The sequence below is a fragment of the Anabas testudineus genome, chromosome 10 (genome assembly GCF_900324465.2).
Source record: "Anabas testudineus chromosome 10, fAnaTes1.2, whole genome shotgun sequence".
Classification (NCBI taxonomy): domain Eukaryota; kingdom Metazoa; phylum Chordata; class Actinopteri; order Anabantiformes; family Anabantidae; genus Anabas; species Anabas testudineus.
In genome coordinates, this window is record NC_046619.1 from 22,962,363 (window position 1) to 22,980,471 (window position 18,109).

The 18,109-nt window shown below is 42.0% G+C and overlaps 3 protein-coding genes across 3 annotated transcripts; 1 reads left to right on the plus strand and 2 right to left on the minus strand.

The window, feature by feature from the left end:
• Nucleotides 1-1,909: 1,909 nt before the first annotated feature.
• LOC113160289 lies at nucleotides 1,910-6,956 on the minus strand. Its single transcript, XM_026357478.2, has 3 exons — nucleotides 5,860-6,956; nucleotides 5,206-5,320; nucleotides 1,910-5,132 (listed from the first exon to the last, which is right to left on the minus strand). The coding sequence occupies exon 3, from the start codon at nucleotides 5,070-5,072 to the stop codon at nucleotides 2,469-2,471; it is 2,604 nt and encodes an 867-aa protein (XP_026213263.1). The 5' UTR covers nucleotides 5,073-5,132; nucleotides 5,206-5,320; nucleotides 5,860-6,956; the 3' UTR covers nucleotides 1,910-2,468.
• A 5,423-nt stretch (nucleotides 6,957-12,379) lies between these two features.
• LOC113160336 (complement C1q-like protein 2) lies at nucleotides 12,380-14,954 on the plus strand. Its single transcript, XM_026357550.1, has 4 exons — nucleotides 12,380-13,810; nucleotides 13,909-13,983; nucleotides 14,261-14,389; nucleotides 14,502-14,954. The coding sequence occupies exons 1-4, from the start codon at nucleotides 13,438-13,440 to the stop codon at nucleotides 14,753-14,755; spliced, it is 831 nt and encodes a 276-aa protein (XP_026213335.1). The 5' UTR covers nucleotides 12,380-13,437; the 3' UTR covers nucleotides 14,756-14,954.
• A 430-nt stretch (nucleotides 14,955-15,384) lies between these two features.
• LOC113160345 (complement C1q-like protein 4) lies at nucleotides 15,385-16,795 on the minus strand. The gene is made up of 4 exons (XM_026357565.1): nucleotides 16,530-16,795; nucleotides 16,339-16,404; nucleotides 15,892-16,023; nucleotides 15,385-15,812 (listed from the first exon to the last, which is right to left on the minus strand). Exons 1-4 carry the CDS (start codon nucleotides 16,729-16,731, stop codon nucleotides 15,529-15,531), a joined length of 684 nt encoding a protein of 227 aa, XP_026213350.1. The 5' UTR covers nucleotides 16,732-16,795; the 3' UTR covers nucleotides 15,385-15,528.
• Between the last annotated feature and the right edge of the window lie 1,314 nt (nucleotides 16,796-18,109).

An 18,109-nucleotide genomic window follows, 5' to 3' on the forward strand; every position in this document is an offset into this window, starting at 1 on the left:
CAAGGAGTTGGTGAAGACGTGAATCTGTTACTTATAAAATGTCTGAAGAACAGCAGTGAAGTAAAACTACATAATGGACAAAATGTACTTTAAGTATTGGCAGTAGAAGTACTACACGAACCTCATTATTCATCCTGAGTCACTGAAGCTTCTTCACCACTTCATACAGATAACACAGTTTAATCTGGTTCTTCCCAATCCGGGCTCCAGTCCCTCCAGATCAGTGTCAGGGGTCGTCACATGATTAATGGGAAGAAGAAGAGGTCATTTACTGTTCCTTTAGTTTTTCACGCGAAAAACTGCAGCTCCGAGTCTTTTGTTTTCAGCTCGGTTCAGACACATCGAGTAAAAATATAAAGTATTTTTTAATACATAAACCTTTACTTATAGTACTTGAGTAATGGAATACATGAAAATAAAATATTGCTGCAATAATTTCTCTAGTTAAATACCTAATACCTGAATCACTACTTAAGACCGACACAATAAAGAAACACGTATTGCAGATTTATTTCACTGTGGTTTCTGTACGACACCAAACAAACAGCAGCAGATGACTTCACGGGCAAATGAATCAAGTTATTTGTTGTGGCTCAGTTTGTTAAGTGGAGTTCTGTTTCCATCTGCTGGAGACTGAACCAAACTGCAGCTTCACTGTCTCAGTTCATTTCACACAATCATCAAAAAACACTGGAACAAGTCAAAAAACTGAAATTGTAAATGAACAGCCCAGGTTCTTAACCTTGATATAAAATAAAGTAAAAGGTCAAACCAGGTTTGTTGGCTGGAGACCTGTTGTGTTTTTTATTTAAATCAAAGTTTTTTCAATACAAGGTCTGAATACTTGTTCCAAAAGTGTCAAAGTAGAAGTACACAATTGTTACAACTAAATGTACTTTTACACTGAAGCATAAATGGCATCATTTCAACCAGGTGCTTAAACAAGCTTCAGTTAGTTCAGAGTCCTCACTAGAACTAGAAGATATGAGCACACCACCCCTATCTTATCTACACTTTACCTTCCAAATAGCGTTCGGGACTCAGACACAGTTTCAGTATTTAAGTCTAGACTGAAAACCTATTTATTTAGTCAAACATTTTTGTAAATAGATTTGGAAAAGACTCATGGACGTAGAGCATTATGGTGAACTGGTATGTTTAGATGCTGTCTTCCCCACTCTCACTGATCACTCAGGTTTGTTGATGGTGAAGTGTTCGGTTGCTCTACATCCCAGTGAGCCCTCATGTCTGTGTTTTCTTCTGAACCCACCCTTTTTTGTTACGCTGTCATAATTAGTCCTGCCGGAGTCCCTGCTGCACTACACTAAATATACATTCACCTCAAACTTTATCTGACTGTGAATACAACTAACTGTTATCTCTCCTCTTCTGCTTCTTCTGGAATTTCCTACAAGTTTACTAGATCCTCCGATAACTAACTGGACTCCACATTACCTTAAAGACATTAACTGTTATACTGGACTGCTGCCTACACAGCATGTAATCACCCATATGAGGATGGGTTCCCTGTTGAGTCTGGTTCCTCTCAAGGTTTCTTCCTGTTGCCTTCTCAGGGAGTTTTTCTTGCCACCGTCGCCCTCGGCTTGCTCATCAGGGACAATCTGATTATTCTGATTCGTACACATTCACTGTTCATGTACTGTTCTTTGGTTGTGTAAAGTTGCTTTGTGACAATGTCAATTGTAAAAAGAACTATACAAATAAAATTGAATTGAATTGAATGAATGTGCGAGCAGGGCAAATTCACAAAAAGTAAAATAAAACCTGGAAACCTCCAGAGGGAGAATACGCTAAATAACTTTAAATACAAATACACCAATGTTACTACAGTGTTCCTGCTTAACTGGTGAGAAATGAAGCCAGAAACAAAATCTGAGCAAACGAGTGATGAAGTATCAAAGATGTTTTAATTCGCAGAGTCCTGAGAACATCAAAAACTAAAACTCCACGTCTGAGGAGTAAAAACATTTACAGTAGTGTGTTTCAAGTGAAGAGAAGCCGCTTTAATGTTCAGTTGTCATGAAGACAGTGACAAGTGACAGATCTGAGCCTCCTGATAAACTGCTATTGTAAATATCGGATTATCAATAAATAAGAAATGTCCAGAGTCAGCAGGCTCCAGCTTCTCACATATGATGTCACATGTTACTGTCACAAACAGTAAAATTCATTTTTAAACAGTATGACTGCTCAGAACTCTGATTTCCAACCTGTTCGAGTGAGGACTGAGTTCCCAGTTTACAGCTACAAACAGTCTCAGTCAGCAGCTCTGCAGTGAATCTGCACATGATGAAGGTTTTTGTGTTTCAGAGACGGAAAATTTACTTCTTTGATCCATAAATGAGACATTTTTCTACCCTGGGAACTGATTTGCAGAATAATCAATAACAAAAGCGATTGTGACGTTGCAGCAGTGATTTTCTACGCTGGAAACGGGAGATGTGACTCTATTCTATCTCTACTTCAATGTCGACAGGTTTCAGTTTTCGAATGAACAGGATGTCGTGGTCATGGTCGTTCAGGTCCAGCTCACCGAAGCCGTCGTCCGGCTCGTCTTTGCAGACGACCTGAGAGGACTCACACGCCTCCATGGGCAACTCAAACACCGTGTTCAGATAACCTACCTTTCGGCCATTTTTACCCACCATGGCTATAACCTGGGACGCGATGGACCAGGCAAACTCCACCTTCCGATGGCTCTGGGAGCTCAGATCAAAGTTGTAGTCCAGAATCTCGTAGAGAGCAGGAACATACTGATTACAGTTTTGTTCTACGTACTCATGCACCTCAAAGAGGACTCCCCTCGTCAGCACTTGCAGGTCGAGTTTTGTTTTGTTTTCCGATTTTGAACTGACATCAAGGTCCAACCCTATTTTCTGACAGATGTGGTAGCTGCTGGCCTTTGTGAGACTTTTAAAATTGAAGTCGCCTGCATCCAGACGCTTTAGACCATTGCTGCTTGGCTGAGGACTCAGTGGGACAACTGTGTTCAACCACCTGCTTATCTTTGGTGACATGTTCTGATTTTTCATTAAGCTTTTCTGTGTCACGAACCATCTCTGAATCACCTGCGCGGCCTCGGTCGCACCACTTTGCAGATCGAGATCAAAGTTGTGCTCGAGAACGTCAGCGACTGTCTCGCGGACCGAACCACACAGCCCTCTGATGAAACTGAATATTTCGAGTACAGCGCCCGTGGTCAGCACAGTCAAATCAAGCTTCTGGCTCGGTGGACGTTCCTGTGTCGACCAAAGGTTAAGACCCAACTTTGCACAGAACGGGTAAAGCGCCACATCTGCCTGCTGGTTTGTAGCTGAACCTGACAAATCCCAGTCTGCCTGCTGCTCTGCCTCGAGTTCCTGCTCACTTTGAAAGCCGCTCGTCACATTAACCATGTTGTAAACTTCAGGGAACTGAAAGGGGCTGCTGAGAAACTCTGTTTTCTGTCTAGCAGGGTGGCTCTGAAGAACCTTTTCTTTTGTCATGACATAAAAAGTAAAATTGCGCAGTTGCAGGGTTTCTCGGAAAGCTAGATTGAAGTTATTGTCCAAGACATCGAGTAAGAAACTGCGTACGCTCTTTGTCATCGCAGTTGCAAATTTAAAAACCTCCCACAACACCCAGTTGGTGAGCAGTTGTAGATCCAGGTTCTGTTTGCTGCCTGAACCGACATTAAAGTCCAAACGGATCTCTCGGCTGCGGGCGAACATGTCGTTCACTCTGCTCGACTTCAGGATTTGTTTGGAGCGAGCGGCGCGCCTCATCCACACCTTCTGCTTTGGTGTTTTTGTGTTGATGTCCTTGCCTTCAGAAAACAGATCGGCGTCAGTTTTAACAGTCCTGTTGTTTGGGTGGAAGTTTAACCAACAAGAGTTGTTGTCGTCCATCTGAGGCTGCACTGCGCAGATGAAAACTTCCTCCTCTTCCTGCTTCACATCCAGTGACACAGCCAGCTTTGTATCAACAGCTGTCGACTGACTTTCAACGTGATTTTTTTTTTCTGGCCCGACTTCCGGACCTGACTGCGTATCTGTCTCAGAATCAACTGGACACATGTACGACAGGTCCCTGTCCCTGTGCCTCAGTGTTTCCCGTCTCTTACTGACCACCGTTAGTTTTTCTAGTTCTTGGAAATCTGTGTCAGGGTTTTTCCTTTTTTTATGTCTCTGTTCGCGTTTCTTCTTCTGGACTGTAAATGTCTGCCTCCGGAAGGCGTCCCTGTCCTCGGCCGTCAGGCAGGCGTACTTCCTCTCCATCAGCTTGTTTAACTGCATGCGAAACTGTAATCTGTCCAGCTCCTGACCAAAGTTATGTTTGACCAAGTCATTAATGATTTGCGTGTAGGATCCACAAAGGGCTCTAGAAAAGTCGAGCAGCTCCATCATCACACCGATGGTAACCAGATTTGGGTCTAGTTTCTGTTTGGGTTCTTCATCTGGTCGAACAGTCAGAGTCACACCGAGTTTCCGACAGAAAGGGTAAACATCCTCTGCTAGCTTTAACCTGAACCTGCCTTTTCTCTTTATAACGAACGTGCTGTTCTGGTTTTCTGGACACTGTCCGTTCTTACTTCCATCAGTGAGAACTGAAATATCCGCGATTCTGTTCCTTTTGGGGTAATACCGTCCCTGCACTTCGGACATTGTGAATTCCTTTATAAGGTTTGGGTCTGGTAGTGGAAATGTTTCTGCCCATTTACGTGGTCTCTGCTTCATTTGTTCCTTAAGCTGCTTAATCTTACTCTGAACACGTGTGGCGTACTCGTAACACTGCATGTCATTGTTCACGTCCACACCGAGGTCAAAGTTGAACTCTAACATTTCAAATAAGAAATATTTCTCAGACTTTGTCACTGTTTTAGCAAAGTCACAAATCTCTAGCATCACAGCATTCGTTAACAGACACTGATCTAACTTTTCCTTTCTTTCCAATGCTGTGTTGAACTCCAAACCGATTTTGACCGACTCTGGGAAAGGGAGCGCAACTTTCTGATACCTAATCCCATGGCGGATGCGGCATTGCCAGACGTAGCAGTCATTGATGTTGTCCATGTTGAATAAGCTGAATCTGACTGAAGAGGAGTCCCGGGAGCGGAGATTCAGTCCAGTTTCCTGTAACATAAGACAGAAAATTGAATTTGAAAGTCCTGTGAAGCCAGGTGAAACAGACAGAACCCATCCTCACCTGGTGTTCTTAGCAGCCGCTCAAGAACTGGTCCCAGACAGAGTCCAATTCCTTGAAGAGCAAACCCAGATTCTGTTCTTTATTAGCTGCCGTATCACTGTGATGTCTTCTCCATCTGTGAGTAACCACAGAACAAGAGGTTCAAGTTGGAGCAGCAGAGTTTACAATCCTAAAAAACCCTGATGAGCGTGTAATGAGAAATATGCACAAACACAAAATAAAATAATGTATTTATTATTCAGAAAAAAATAACTACATTGTTTTCTGAAACTATAAGAAAGTATGTGTTGTGTGCTTTTCATACCAATAACCGCTTTGCTAAAACAAAGGTTTCTACCACCGGGCCTTGAACGCAGCATTCCTTTAGCTTCTCTTCTATTTGCTGTAGTTCTGCACAAAAATGGCCGCGACGAGAAAACAAGCTTCTCTACCAAATTCTGAGATTCTTCACGCACCATCCTGCGGGATGATGCGTGAAACAGTTCATCTCTTAGCGATACTATCTCCCGCTAAATACCGAGCTGCCGATCCGTTCGTGAAGCTACAAACACGGTAACCGAGGATCATGCTAACGTTAGCCCCCGGAGGAAGCTAACGGTGGGCTGGCAGCAGCGGGTCTGAGTGAGTACCGAGGGGATAAATACAAACACTTACCACAGGCTGGGGCTGAAACCGGTCCGTGGACTGGTCCCTGGAGTCCGTGGACTGGTCCCTGGAGTCCGTGGACTGGTCCCTGGAGTCCGTGGACTGGTCCCTGGAGTCCGTGGACTGGTCCCTGGAGTCCGTGGACTGGTCCCTGGAGTCCGTGGACTGGTCCCTGGAGTCCGTGGTGGTGTCGTTTACTCCTGTTGAGCAGTTTCTGCTGCGAGTCGAACACATGGAAACTGCCCCGAGTGCCGCGTTTAGGGACACGTGGGAAATCCGGTTTTTCTGTCAGCTTATTTGTCTGGACAGTTTCCCAGAGATAGTAAAACTGTTAGAGTTGTGGTAGAAGTACTTTGTTACAGTAAAGACCTTGCATTAAAAAAAAATCAACTAAAAGTACCAAAGTACCTATGACCTTTTGGTTGTGATACCAGCTGGTGGCGCCGTTCCCATGTTTCGGTTGGGACGTTGGTTTCTTGTAGAGATGGGAGATTCGATTCATTTCACTGACTCAGATCCGTGAGACTCGAACAGTAAAGTGAACGAATAATTTTGAGTCATTTCGTTCATTTTACACCAGGTGGCGCTGTAGTCCTCTAGTGGGCGATGTAAAAATGGCCGCAGTTCTCAGATATTATATACTGAAGACAACATGGTTTGTTCAGCTGACAAATTATAATACACAAAATGCCACAAGCAATTCAAACCATGTGAAAACATAGGAAAGCAAATCCACACCATCATAAAGTGATTTGTGTTCCTGCATCCTCCCTGATGTTGTTGTTTAACAGACTTTGTAGCTGTCACGGACAAATGAACGAGAGAACGATCCGAGAACGAGTTACTGCTGCAGCCTGAGCTGTGAGCGTTGAACGAGAACGAGTTACTGCTGCAGCCTGAGCTGTGAGCGATGAACGAGAACGAGTTACTGCTGCAGCCTGAGCTGCCCTTCACGTGACGGCCCCAAGAAGGTGGTCAAAAAGGCTCCTGCTGCTGCCAAGAAAGCTCCTGCAAAGAAGGCGGCGAAGCCCAAAGCCAAGAAGTGAGCTGACCCCCAGACTAACAACGGCTCTTTTCAGTGCCCCCACAGCCCCTGAAGAGTTTCTCCTGTGATCTGACATTAGAATAGCTGGAGGTAAAAGTACTTCATAGTATCTGGACTAAGGTACTTTTTGTATCAGTACTCTGAGTTTCACAGTATGTGAGCTTGAACCTCAGGATGAAACTTTTATTTCTAGTTGGTTTTATTTAAGCAAAAGTCACAGGACCCTGTCAATTCATTTTATGTACACATTATATTTTCTAGTTTTACTTTTACTTTAATCTCATCTTTTACATTTTTTATAAATAAACGCATGGTTCACGTTTCAGAATAAAATTCAACATCGCTCATCACTCCTAAATCTACGTCATATTTGACCTACGACAGAAATATGTATTATGACATCATTTAATACACAGTATGTCTGAGGCTTCAGTGGTGGATCAAATCCTCTGCCCATGAAATTGACAAACGGAGTCTGTCCATAAAAACTCTAAACCAGTGATATTTGCTCATCATTAATCTTGAATTACTGTTGGTTTCAAATGAAGTATTTACACATGTAAACATATCTATTAATTTATTTATCCACCAAACACTGTCGTTACATCCGTTTAACTGTTGCTTCTTTCTAAATCTACTATAATAATAATAATAATAATAATAATACTTTATTCATTCCCTTATGCATTAGATTTTCTGCTTTCAGTATGTTCTTACTTATTTTGAAACAAACATGAAGTAAAACGCACAGACAGTACTGCAATGATACAGTATTTGAATTATTTTATTCAAAGAGCAGAAGCAGAAATAGAATCATTTTAAAAAGATACCTAGTACTATACTATACTATACTATACTATACTATACTATACCAAGATCGTCAATGTATTTTTGTGTTTTGGTGCAAATGCAGTTACAAGAAATTTCTATAAGAAAACAAGTTGGTAACTATTGGTTTAGGCTTCAAACCGCTGTTTGCAGGAAACAAAGCGTCTCAGTGCAGTTTGAATAGTCAAATGAATTCAAGCTGAAACTTCTGCCTGGTCTCTGTCAGACATCAGTCCACAGCCCTCCATCAAAGACGGAGCCGAACACGCTGCTTCATAAAAACTGCTGTTTGTCGTCTGATACCTTAACTTTACCTTTAATGGATCATTTACAAACCTCATTTCCAGAAATCGCATAAAAATATTAAAAAAAGAGGTTTGTCATTATTATATAATAATAATTATTTAAGTTGTTGTTGTAGAAAATACAAAAAAGATTTTAGAAAAAAAAAAAAAAACTTCTTCTTTTTTCAACTTTTTCTTGTTCCAGAGCAAAAACAATATTTTTTTGGTTTGAGTCAAACTGGTCAAAATGTAGAGACACTTCTTTTTACCACCCGAACAAACAAAGAAACAAGTAAACAAACAAACAAACAAACATCCAATGACAATGGAAAAACTTGCAGTTTAGTAAAAAACCTTAACCGAGGTCAAACGTGTGGGGTCATGGAGGAGCCTTCAGTATTCTGTCATTTCTGATGTAAACTTCATTACTGCTCTGGTCATTATAAACCTTACTGTTACCATGTGATGCAGCTGAGTCTGCAGAACGAACACAGACGTTCAGTCGCTTCATGTTCCCACAGGTTTAGACTTGGATCTTTAAAGTAGATAAAGTTATGATGTGAGTCATAAGCTGTGTGTTACTGAACTGTGTCATTCAAATAATACAGTTCAGGTTTATTCTTTAATTCAAACCGCTTTGAATTTTCAAAAGGAAATAAAATAAAAATAATAATAATAATAATAATTTATAACGTTGGTAACATCGTCATCATGACGTTTGCTGTGTATTTGCTGTAGTGACTCAAGATAATAAGATTAAACTTCTAATAATAATTGTTTCTTTCTCATGTAGTGAAAAGCAGCGCAGCACCTGGAGAAGACGCCCTACCTAACGCGCTCTGTTTGCCCCATCTCCATGAACTCCTATGAACCACTGGAAGTGGACTCGACTGTGGAACATTGGTTTTAGTTGGTTTAGGTAGAAAAGCAGCTGTTGTAGAAAGTGTCTCTGAGCTCAGTGCCTGTGTTTGGGTTGTGGGTGTTTCCAATGTTTGTGACGACATGTTTGAAGATCACATCGGTGTGATCGCTGAGGGTCCGATAGCTTCATCTCCAGCCGACAGCGAGGCCGAGAACGCCACCCGATTCCCTGAGAGTCATTTGAAACTGGAAACATCACTCGGAGTCAGTTGCTGCCTGTAGCAGCTGGTCTCAGAGGCTGAAAGCAGCTGTTTGATGGATCAATACAATTTAACATCAGGGAAGAAATAACTCTTAGTATCAATGTTCTTATCTGCCTCAGCAAACAGGAATAACTACATCTATTCAATTCAATTCAATTCAATTTTATTTGTATAGCGCCAATTTACAACAGAAGTTATCTCAAGGCACTTTACAGTGTAAGGTTTAAGACCTTACAGAAAATATTTATACAAAAAATTATAGAGAAAACCCAGCAATCCCATTTGAGCAAGCTTTAGGCAACAGTGGAGAGGAAAAACTCCCTTTAGAGGAAGAAACCTCCAGCAGAACCAGGCTCATAGTGGGCGGCCATCTGCCTCGACCGGTTGGGGTGAGTGGAAAGAGAAGAGAGAAAAGAACAGCAGGCAATAAAGACAACAAGAAGCATCAAGAACATTGGGCAGGTGAACTGGATTCTGGAGATGTACAGCTCCAGGCCGAGGATACCTGCAGAAAAGTACAGAGAGAGGGAGACAGAGAGGAGGAAACACAACTAAAAGAGAGAGAAGACACAAAGTTAATGACATGAAATGGTGGCATTTGCATTGATACAGGAGAAAGGAGAGAGGAGAGGAGCTCAGTTTATCAGTAGAGGTCCCCCAGCAGACTAAGCTATATCAGCATAACTAAGAGATGGTTCAGAGTCACCTGATCCATCTCTAACTATAAGCTTTATAAAAAAGGAAAGTTTTAAGTCTAGTCTTAAATGTATAGAGGGTGTCTGCCTCCAGAACCTGAACTGGGAGCTGGTTCCACAGGAGAGGGGCTTGGTAGCTAAAGGCTCTGCCTCCCATTCTACATTTGGAAACTCTAGGAACCACAAGTAAACCTGCAGTCTGAGAACGGAGAGTTCTGCTTGGAAGATAAGGAACTATGAGTTCTTTAAGATAAGATGGAGCCTGATTATTAAGGGATTTATAAGTGATGAGAAGAATTTTTAATTCAATTCTGGATTTAACAGGGAGCCAATGGAGAGAAGCTAACGTTGGAGAAATACGATCTCTCTTACTAATTCCAGTCAGAACTCTGGCTGCAGCATTTTGGATTAACTGGAGGCTTTTTAATGAGTTAAACTATTAATAATGAATTACAATAGTCCAGTCTGGAAGTAACAAATGCATGGACTAGTTTTTCAGCATCACTTTGGGACAGGATGCTCCTAATTTTAGCAATGTTTCTTAGGTGAAAAAAGGCAGTTCTAGAGATTTCTTTGATGTATGAAGTGAAGGAGATATCCTGATCAAAGATAACTCCGAGATTTCTTACAGTATTACTTGAGGCCAGAACTAAGTCATCAATGGTGAGAATGTGATAAGACATAGTGTCTCTGAGATTTTTAGGCCCAAACAGTATAACCTCTGTCTTGTCCGGATTTAGGAGAAGGAAATTGGAGGTCATCCAGGTCTTTATGTCTTTTAAGCATTCCTGAAGTTTGACTAATTGATTAGTTTCTCCTGGTTTCATAGATAAATATAGCTGGGTATCATCTGCATAACAATGGAAATTTATAGAGTGTTTCCTAATAATATTGCCTAAAGGGGACATATATAAAGTGAAAAGAATCGGTCCAAGCACAGATCCCTGTGGAACTCCATAGCTGACTTTGCTGTGCATGGAAGACTCATCATTAACGTGTACAAACTGAAATCTATCTGATAGATACGATTTAAACCACTCTAGTGCTGTTCCTTTGATTCCAATGACATGTTCCAGTCTGTGTAATAAAATGTTGTGATCTATAGTGTCGAATGCAGCACTAAGATCTAACATGACGAGTATAGAGAGTAGTCCATTGTCTGATGCTAATAGAAGATCATTAGTGGCCTTTACCAGTGCTGTTTCTGTGCTATGATGTTCTCTAAATCCTGACTGGAAATCTTCATACAAGTTATTGCTACGCAGGTGGTCAGACAATTGCTTAGAAACTATCTTTTCAAGGATTTTAGAGATAAAGGGCAGATTGGATATTGGTCTGTAATTCGCTAAGACCCCTGAGTCCAGAGTAGGCTTTTTGAGTCAGGGCTTGACTACAGCAACCTTAAAAGCCTGTGGTACGTAGCCTATTTGTAAAGACAGATTGATCTGATCTAATATGGACGTGCTGATCAAAGGTAAGACATCCTTGAGGAGTCTAGTCGGGATGGGATCTAAGAGACATGTTGATGGTTTAGAGGAATTAATTACTGAAATTAATTCAGAATGATCTACGGGGAGGAAGCAGTCTAAGTACGAGCGTGGATCTAGAGTTGTTGTACAATCCATGCTATATGCAGGGATGATCTGATCAATTTTTTCTCTAATAGTTATGATTTTATTTGTAAAGAAATTCATGAAGTCATTGCTGCTGAGAGTTGAGGGAATACTAGGCTCAACCGAGCTATGACTCTTTGTCAGCCTGGCTACAGTGCTGAAAAGAAACCTAGGGTTGTTCTTATTTGCCTCTATTAATGAGGAGTAATATGAAGTTCTAGCTTTACGCAGGGCTTTTTTTATATATTATTAAACTATCTTTCCAGGCTAGGCAATATTCATCTAAATTGGTGGAACGCCACCTCCTTTCCAACTTACGTGATTTCTGCTTTAAGCTACGGATTTGTGAATTGTACCATGGAGCTAACTTCCTCTGACTCACTAGTTTCTTTTTCAGAGGAGCAACAATGTCAAGTATTGTTCCAAGTGAAGCACCCGTACTATTAACAAGATAGTCCACTTGTGCTGGAGTAACGTTGAAATAACTGCCTTCCTCTGTGTTGGTACATGGCTCTGAAATAAAAGATGGAATCAGTTCCTTAAATTTGTCAACAGCATTTTCACATAAACATCTACTGTAGAGAATCTTATCTGTAGGTTTAGTAAAGTCTGGTACTGTAAATTCAAATGTAATTAAGAAATGGTCAGATAAAAGAGGGTTTTGGGGAAAAACTATTAACTGATCAACTTCCACACCGTATGTCAGAATAAGATCAAGGGTGTGATTAAAACAGTGAGTGGGTTTATTTACAATTATCAATTATCAAATCATTTACTAAGAGGGATTTAGACGAGAGAGATCTGATATTTAACAGTCCACATTTGATTGTTTTCTTGTTATTTTGTTCTAAGAGAGGAGTCGTCTTTATTTTTATTAGGTTTTTATGAATAACTCCTCTTGTGTTAGTTTTAGATATAAATAATTTAGGTACTCGGGGAGCAGACACTGTCTCTATGGGGTTATGGTAGTTTTGGGGGGGGTGACGGCTGTAAGGAAGCTGCAGAGAGTGCATCTGTGCATTTAACCACGTGTCAGCCCCTTAATGAACTTCTGGGATCTGACATGAGCCGTTTTCTTATCCAGCTGAGAGACGTTCAAGATGGATTAAACATTAAACATGATTAAACATTTAAGATGCTGCATGTCATCCACCCTTTCACTCGTCTTTCCCTGTAAGGGTCCACAGGGTGCTGGGTGAGAGATGTTTGGTTCAAATCAACCATAGAGCTGTTGTTTGTACGTCAGCCTTCGACAGCTCAGGTGGTAAAAACCCAATCACACTCTCCAGCTGCCCTCAGGAGAAATCCAGATCTCTGTCCTGTCTTGCAGACTGGTTTACTGCTGCTGCCAACAAACACTGTTAAATCTAAAGGAATCCCGCTTCAGGGTTTTTACAAATATCCAACACTGTAGTGACATTTAATGATGCTGTGAATCAGGTTCATTAACTCTGAAGATCACTCCTCCCCCTCCTCTCTTTGTTCTCACAATGTTTGATCCAGGTGGATCAAGAGTTGGGATTTCACCTAGGGGCAACTGGCACAGATCCTTGTTCTCCTGGATCCCGGCCATAACACATACCTGCTCCTGCAGCCTCCTCCTCCCTGAAGAGATGAACGAGGATAAACTAAAATGATTCTATGACTCATCTAGACTTTCCAAATGATACTGGACCTGAAGAGAGCCACCAGACCTGCACTGTTTCAGGGGAAAAGGATCTGGTCTGGGAGTTTTTCTCCAAGATTCAGATGTTGTTCTGACTCAAAAAACAGAATCAGTCTGAAGAAAATATGTTCTCTGGGCTCTAAAATGGAGACATGACTGTGCCCGTTCGTGTATTTGCTGCTGACTATGTGTTTGCACATGTCTGTGACCTGAATCCTCCTCCCTGAGCTTCACGCCTCTTTTTGCTCTGCTGTAGTATAAAGATTTCACAGGTTTGCAGAGAAAAACTTTCTGGACTCAAACTACTTACTATCTCCACAGACCAGTCAAAGATGGACAAAAGACAAAGACAGAGTCCTGAGACCCAGGACCTGACCCCTCAAGAGCTGCATCAAAATCCTCCTGAAGCGGTCTGTCATCGCCCTGCTGCACTTTTACGTCCGGGCCCTCCACCGTTCTGTCCCCGCGCTCCACGGCCTCAGGAGCTCCGCCACATACCCCCTGAAGGGCTGTGTCATCGGCCCCCTGCACCAATCCAAATAGCCCCCCCACCTGTGGTAAGCCTCATGCAGCAACAGCACAAAGGAACAGAACAGTGCTCTCCGCAGCCCGGTTCGCCCTGTCGAATGCCCCCTCCCCAGCCCGATCCACCTTGTCCACTGGACTTCAGACCTGTACTGAGAGACCCGAACACAGACAGTAAAGGTACAGAGTTAGTGTGAGTAAATCTTCCCTAAGATACAGAATGATGTTGTGACAGCCCGACGGTTTTAAGATGTCTGCTCCTCGTTCAACACAAACAGGAAAGATCGAAGAACTGGTAGCTGAGGTGGAGAAGCAGAGAGCTGAGATCGACCAGCTGAAGCAGCAGCTACAAGGTTCAGTGAGGAAACCATCATAAAGATGAACAGTATCTGTCATTATTTACTTATCATCGTAACATTAAAACTCGAATATAATTTCCTGTAGAAATTGTGAGAACTGCTTCAAATTCAGCCAAAGGCTAAATGATCCCAACGTGTTGGCTGCTGCAGATATAATATTAAAAATAACAGAATATCATTTAATATCTGATCTGGGGGAGTGGATCATTTGTATAAATATAACTCAAAGAAACAACGTTTGGTTAAAAATGATTATTTTCCGCCCTGTCAGGTCAGAAAGTGGCTTTCTCAGCTTGTCTGGCAGAAGGAGAGGGAACCATCAGACCCTTTAACCCAGACGCAGCTCTGATCTTCAAACGTGTCGTCACAAATGCTGGAAACTCCTACGACCCCACCACAGGTACTGAAACCATAAAACATAAGACTTGTGACAGGTCAGCTTTCAGTGCTGCTGCAAACTTTACTAATAACTTGTTTTGTTGACTGATGGCTGTATGACTAATGTTCCACAGGTGTTTTCACTGCACCTGTCAGAGGAGTCTACCACTTCCACTGGCACATTGGTCAATGTGGAGAACCTTCCCCTGCCTCAGGTGCTGTGTTGTTCAGGAACTCGGATCATGTTTTTTCTGAGTTGCCTGTTGGGAGTAGTTCTAACGGCGTCAACCTGCTTCTAGAGGCCAAAGATGCCGTGTTCCTGCGTCTGTGGAAAGACAGTCGGGGTCAGTCCGCCACCTTCAGTGGTCACCTGCTTTTCCTGGTCTGAGAGGGAAACGTTGTGTTTGGTTCTTCGGCTCTGTGACACTCGAGCAGCTTTTTTAATCTTAAATTGTAATTAAAGTTCATTAAAGTTTGAACCTTTTCCTGAAAACTGAAAACAAATGCAACAATTTGTAAAAAGCTGAATTTATTCACCTGTAACTAGCTCAAAGTGCTTAACCACAATAAAAATCACCTTAAATGTACCTGTCAGCCTCTCAAATCTCTCACAACACATCCTTTGTAAAGAAGAACAGGCAACGCAAATGAAGAATAAAGAACTGACTGTTACTGTACATTATTATCCAACAGGGTTTGTTCTGGAAGGTATTTTTCTTTCTTTTCATTCCTTGTCTTTGGCTCCTGTGCAAAACAGAACAGAAAACTGAAGCACTTTGATTTAAACCTACAAACCTTAAAATCATAAATGACAGCAAACCAATCTCTAGGTGTGTTTGTTTCCTAAACTATTGATGGACTTTGGTCTTTTCTCATGGATTCATACAGTAGCTGTCGAAGCACTGACAGAACTACTGACTCCAAAACAACGTAACTCCACAGATTCTGCCATAATTTCAGTGTCTTTAGTTTTAATAGTTAAAAGTTAAAATAATAAAAAAGGCGGAGACATTTCCACAGTGATGTTTTAATCAGAATCAGAAAAACCTTACAGCAGTTTATTTGAATCCAGATAAAAATGTAATTTTTCTCAACATTTTAGCTAAAATATGTTGTTGATCCAACTTTTATATGTAAGCAGAACAAAGAGAGGTTCTTCCATCACACCGTGAACAGCAGGTGACCACTGAAGGTGGTGTGGTGGTTCAGATTGTCGTAGACCTTCGCATTAGTCCACAGCTGCACAGACACAGTGTCTCCGAGCTCCAGAAGCAGCGAAATGCTGTTAGAAGAACTTGAATAGTGGGAAGACTGATGCTCATACGCACAAAACGTGTTCTTTCCGTTTTTGAACAAACCAGCAGCTGTGAAATCTTTCCCATGTCCAGGTGCTCCGATGTGCCACTCAAAGTGGTAGACGCCACTGACAGGTGCAGTGAAAACACCTGTGGAACAAATGGAAACAGTCAGACATCACCTCAGCAGAACAGTGAAAGGTGTCGGGAATATTTCTGAGCTCGGTACCTGAGTTCGAGTTGTAGGCGTTTCCAGCGTTTGTGACGACGTGTTTGAAGATCAGAGTAGAGAACGAGGGAGAAGGACCGAAGGACACCTCCCGTTCAGCCACCAGAGAGGCTGAGAACGCCACCTGTCCAGCTACGTCATTAAAACAACTTTATGATGATCATTCATTCATTGAGTTTTTCTGTATGGACTAGGGAGGATTCAAATGAGCTGAGCTGTGAGACATGTTAGAGTTCAGTAAGGACAGGATCACACTCTGGTTTTTAGCCAGAACAAACTAAAGGACTCATCCTTAGGGGTCCGTGGACCCGAGCAGCTGAATCACCTCAAACATTTTGTCTTGAAAATCGACATCATCAGGTGAAACGATAATAAAAACTGTAACCAGCAGTCGGATTCTGTCTGAAATAATATCTGATAATAATAATAATGACGAGACTTCTTCACCTTGCTGCTTCAGCTTGTCGACCTCGGCCCTCTGCTCCTCCACTTCTTTCAGCTTCGCTGCTTGTTCTGAAATCAAAGCATAAAGAACTTTGACTGGACCGCTTCACATTATATCTGTATGGTTGCGTCAAATCCAACACACTGACTTTCTCAAACTGGTTCTTCCCTCACTGCCTGACACGCTGCTGTACCTTGACTCTGCCTTTGCAGCAGCTGAATGTCCACTCGCTGTTGAACCAACAAGGCGATCACTTCTCCCAGACCAGTGCGGACGAGCTGCTCGCACGGCTGCTGCGGAGACGGGTACTTTTCCAGAATCTCCGTCTCCATCTGTGGCTGCTCTGTGGAGACAGAGCAGACCGACAGCAGCAGAAAAATCCCTGTGATCTTCATCCTCACTCTGGATCTGCGTCCTCTGCGACCTGCTTGTTATTTATTCACAGCACTGTCGTGCACTGGGCGTCACCAACGGGTGCTGACATGCAGAAACACAAACGTTTCTGTGCTTCAGTTTGTGCTCAAAGCAAAAAGGTTCTGGGTTTGAGCCTGAGTGAAGAGCTGAGACCTGCTCTTTTCTCCAGGTTATTGTTGTTGTTGTTGAGTTGGACTCAGTGTTAGGTTCTGGTTCTGTGTCAAAGTTAAAACAAGAGTGTCAACTTGTAACATTCGTATTTCATTGTGTGAAAGTTTCTGCATTTTGAGTAATTAGAAGTTTACGCTGTTGATAAGTAAAAAGAAACAACAATTCAATTCCATTTTATTTGTATAGTTCTTTTTACAATTGACATCGTCGCAAAGCAGCTTAACACAACCAAAGAAACTATGGAAGTTTACATGAACAGTGAATGTGTATGAATCAATAATCAGATTGTCCCTGATGAGCAAGCCGAGGGCGACGGTGGCAAGAAAAACTCCCTGAGAAGGCAACAGGAAGAAACCTTGAGAGGAACCAGACTCAACAGGGAACCCATCCTCATATGGGTGATTACATGCTGTGTAGGCAGCAGGCAGTCCAGTATAACAGTTAAAGTCTTTAAGTTAATGTGGAGTCCAGTTAGTTATTGGAGGCTCTGGTAGACTTGTAGGAAATTCCAGTCCTGGACTATCGAGCGATTAATCATCTTAACAATAATAAAATGGGCTCAAAGTGCAGGGTGACCAGTCAAATGTCCAATAAGAACCAGGTCAGCTGTTTTTCTTTATCCAGAGTTCTTATTATTATTATTTCACGGAGGACTTGTTTGCAGACCGTGTTACTGTCTATTACAGTTTGATTTATGACCATTATGCATCTTGTTTTCCACAGTTTCATTGTAACTATTGAGATTATGAGTTGGAACATCTCCACCTGTTTGGTCGACATGTTCTCCCTCAGTAGTCCGTACATGATGGAGCCGTAGTTGACATCAAAGTCCAGACCGAGACCCCTCAGAACCGTCCACACTTCCTGAGCTCTGTAACAGTCTGGTCTTGGTCAGTTTGGTTTTCAGGACTTTGAGAACCTCCTCACATGTTAATAAGTAATTAACCCTCCATATGTTAAATAATTGATTACATTAAAATAAGTTTTACTTCGAAAATGAAGCGTCCATATATGAATTTGTTGTTCTCTGCCTCTTAGAGGCGGCAGTAGCTCAGCTGGTAACGAAGTCGTCTACGAACCACAGGGTGGGTTCTCGGCTACTTGCTGAGGTTACTGCTTATCCTTGGACGAGACACTAAACCTGTAGTAGTGCTACAGACAGGGGGTCAATAAAGTATTTCATTATCA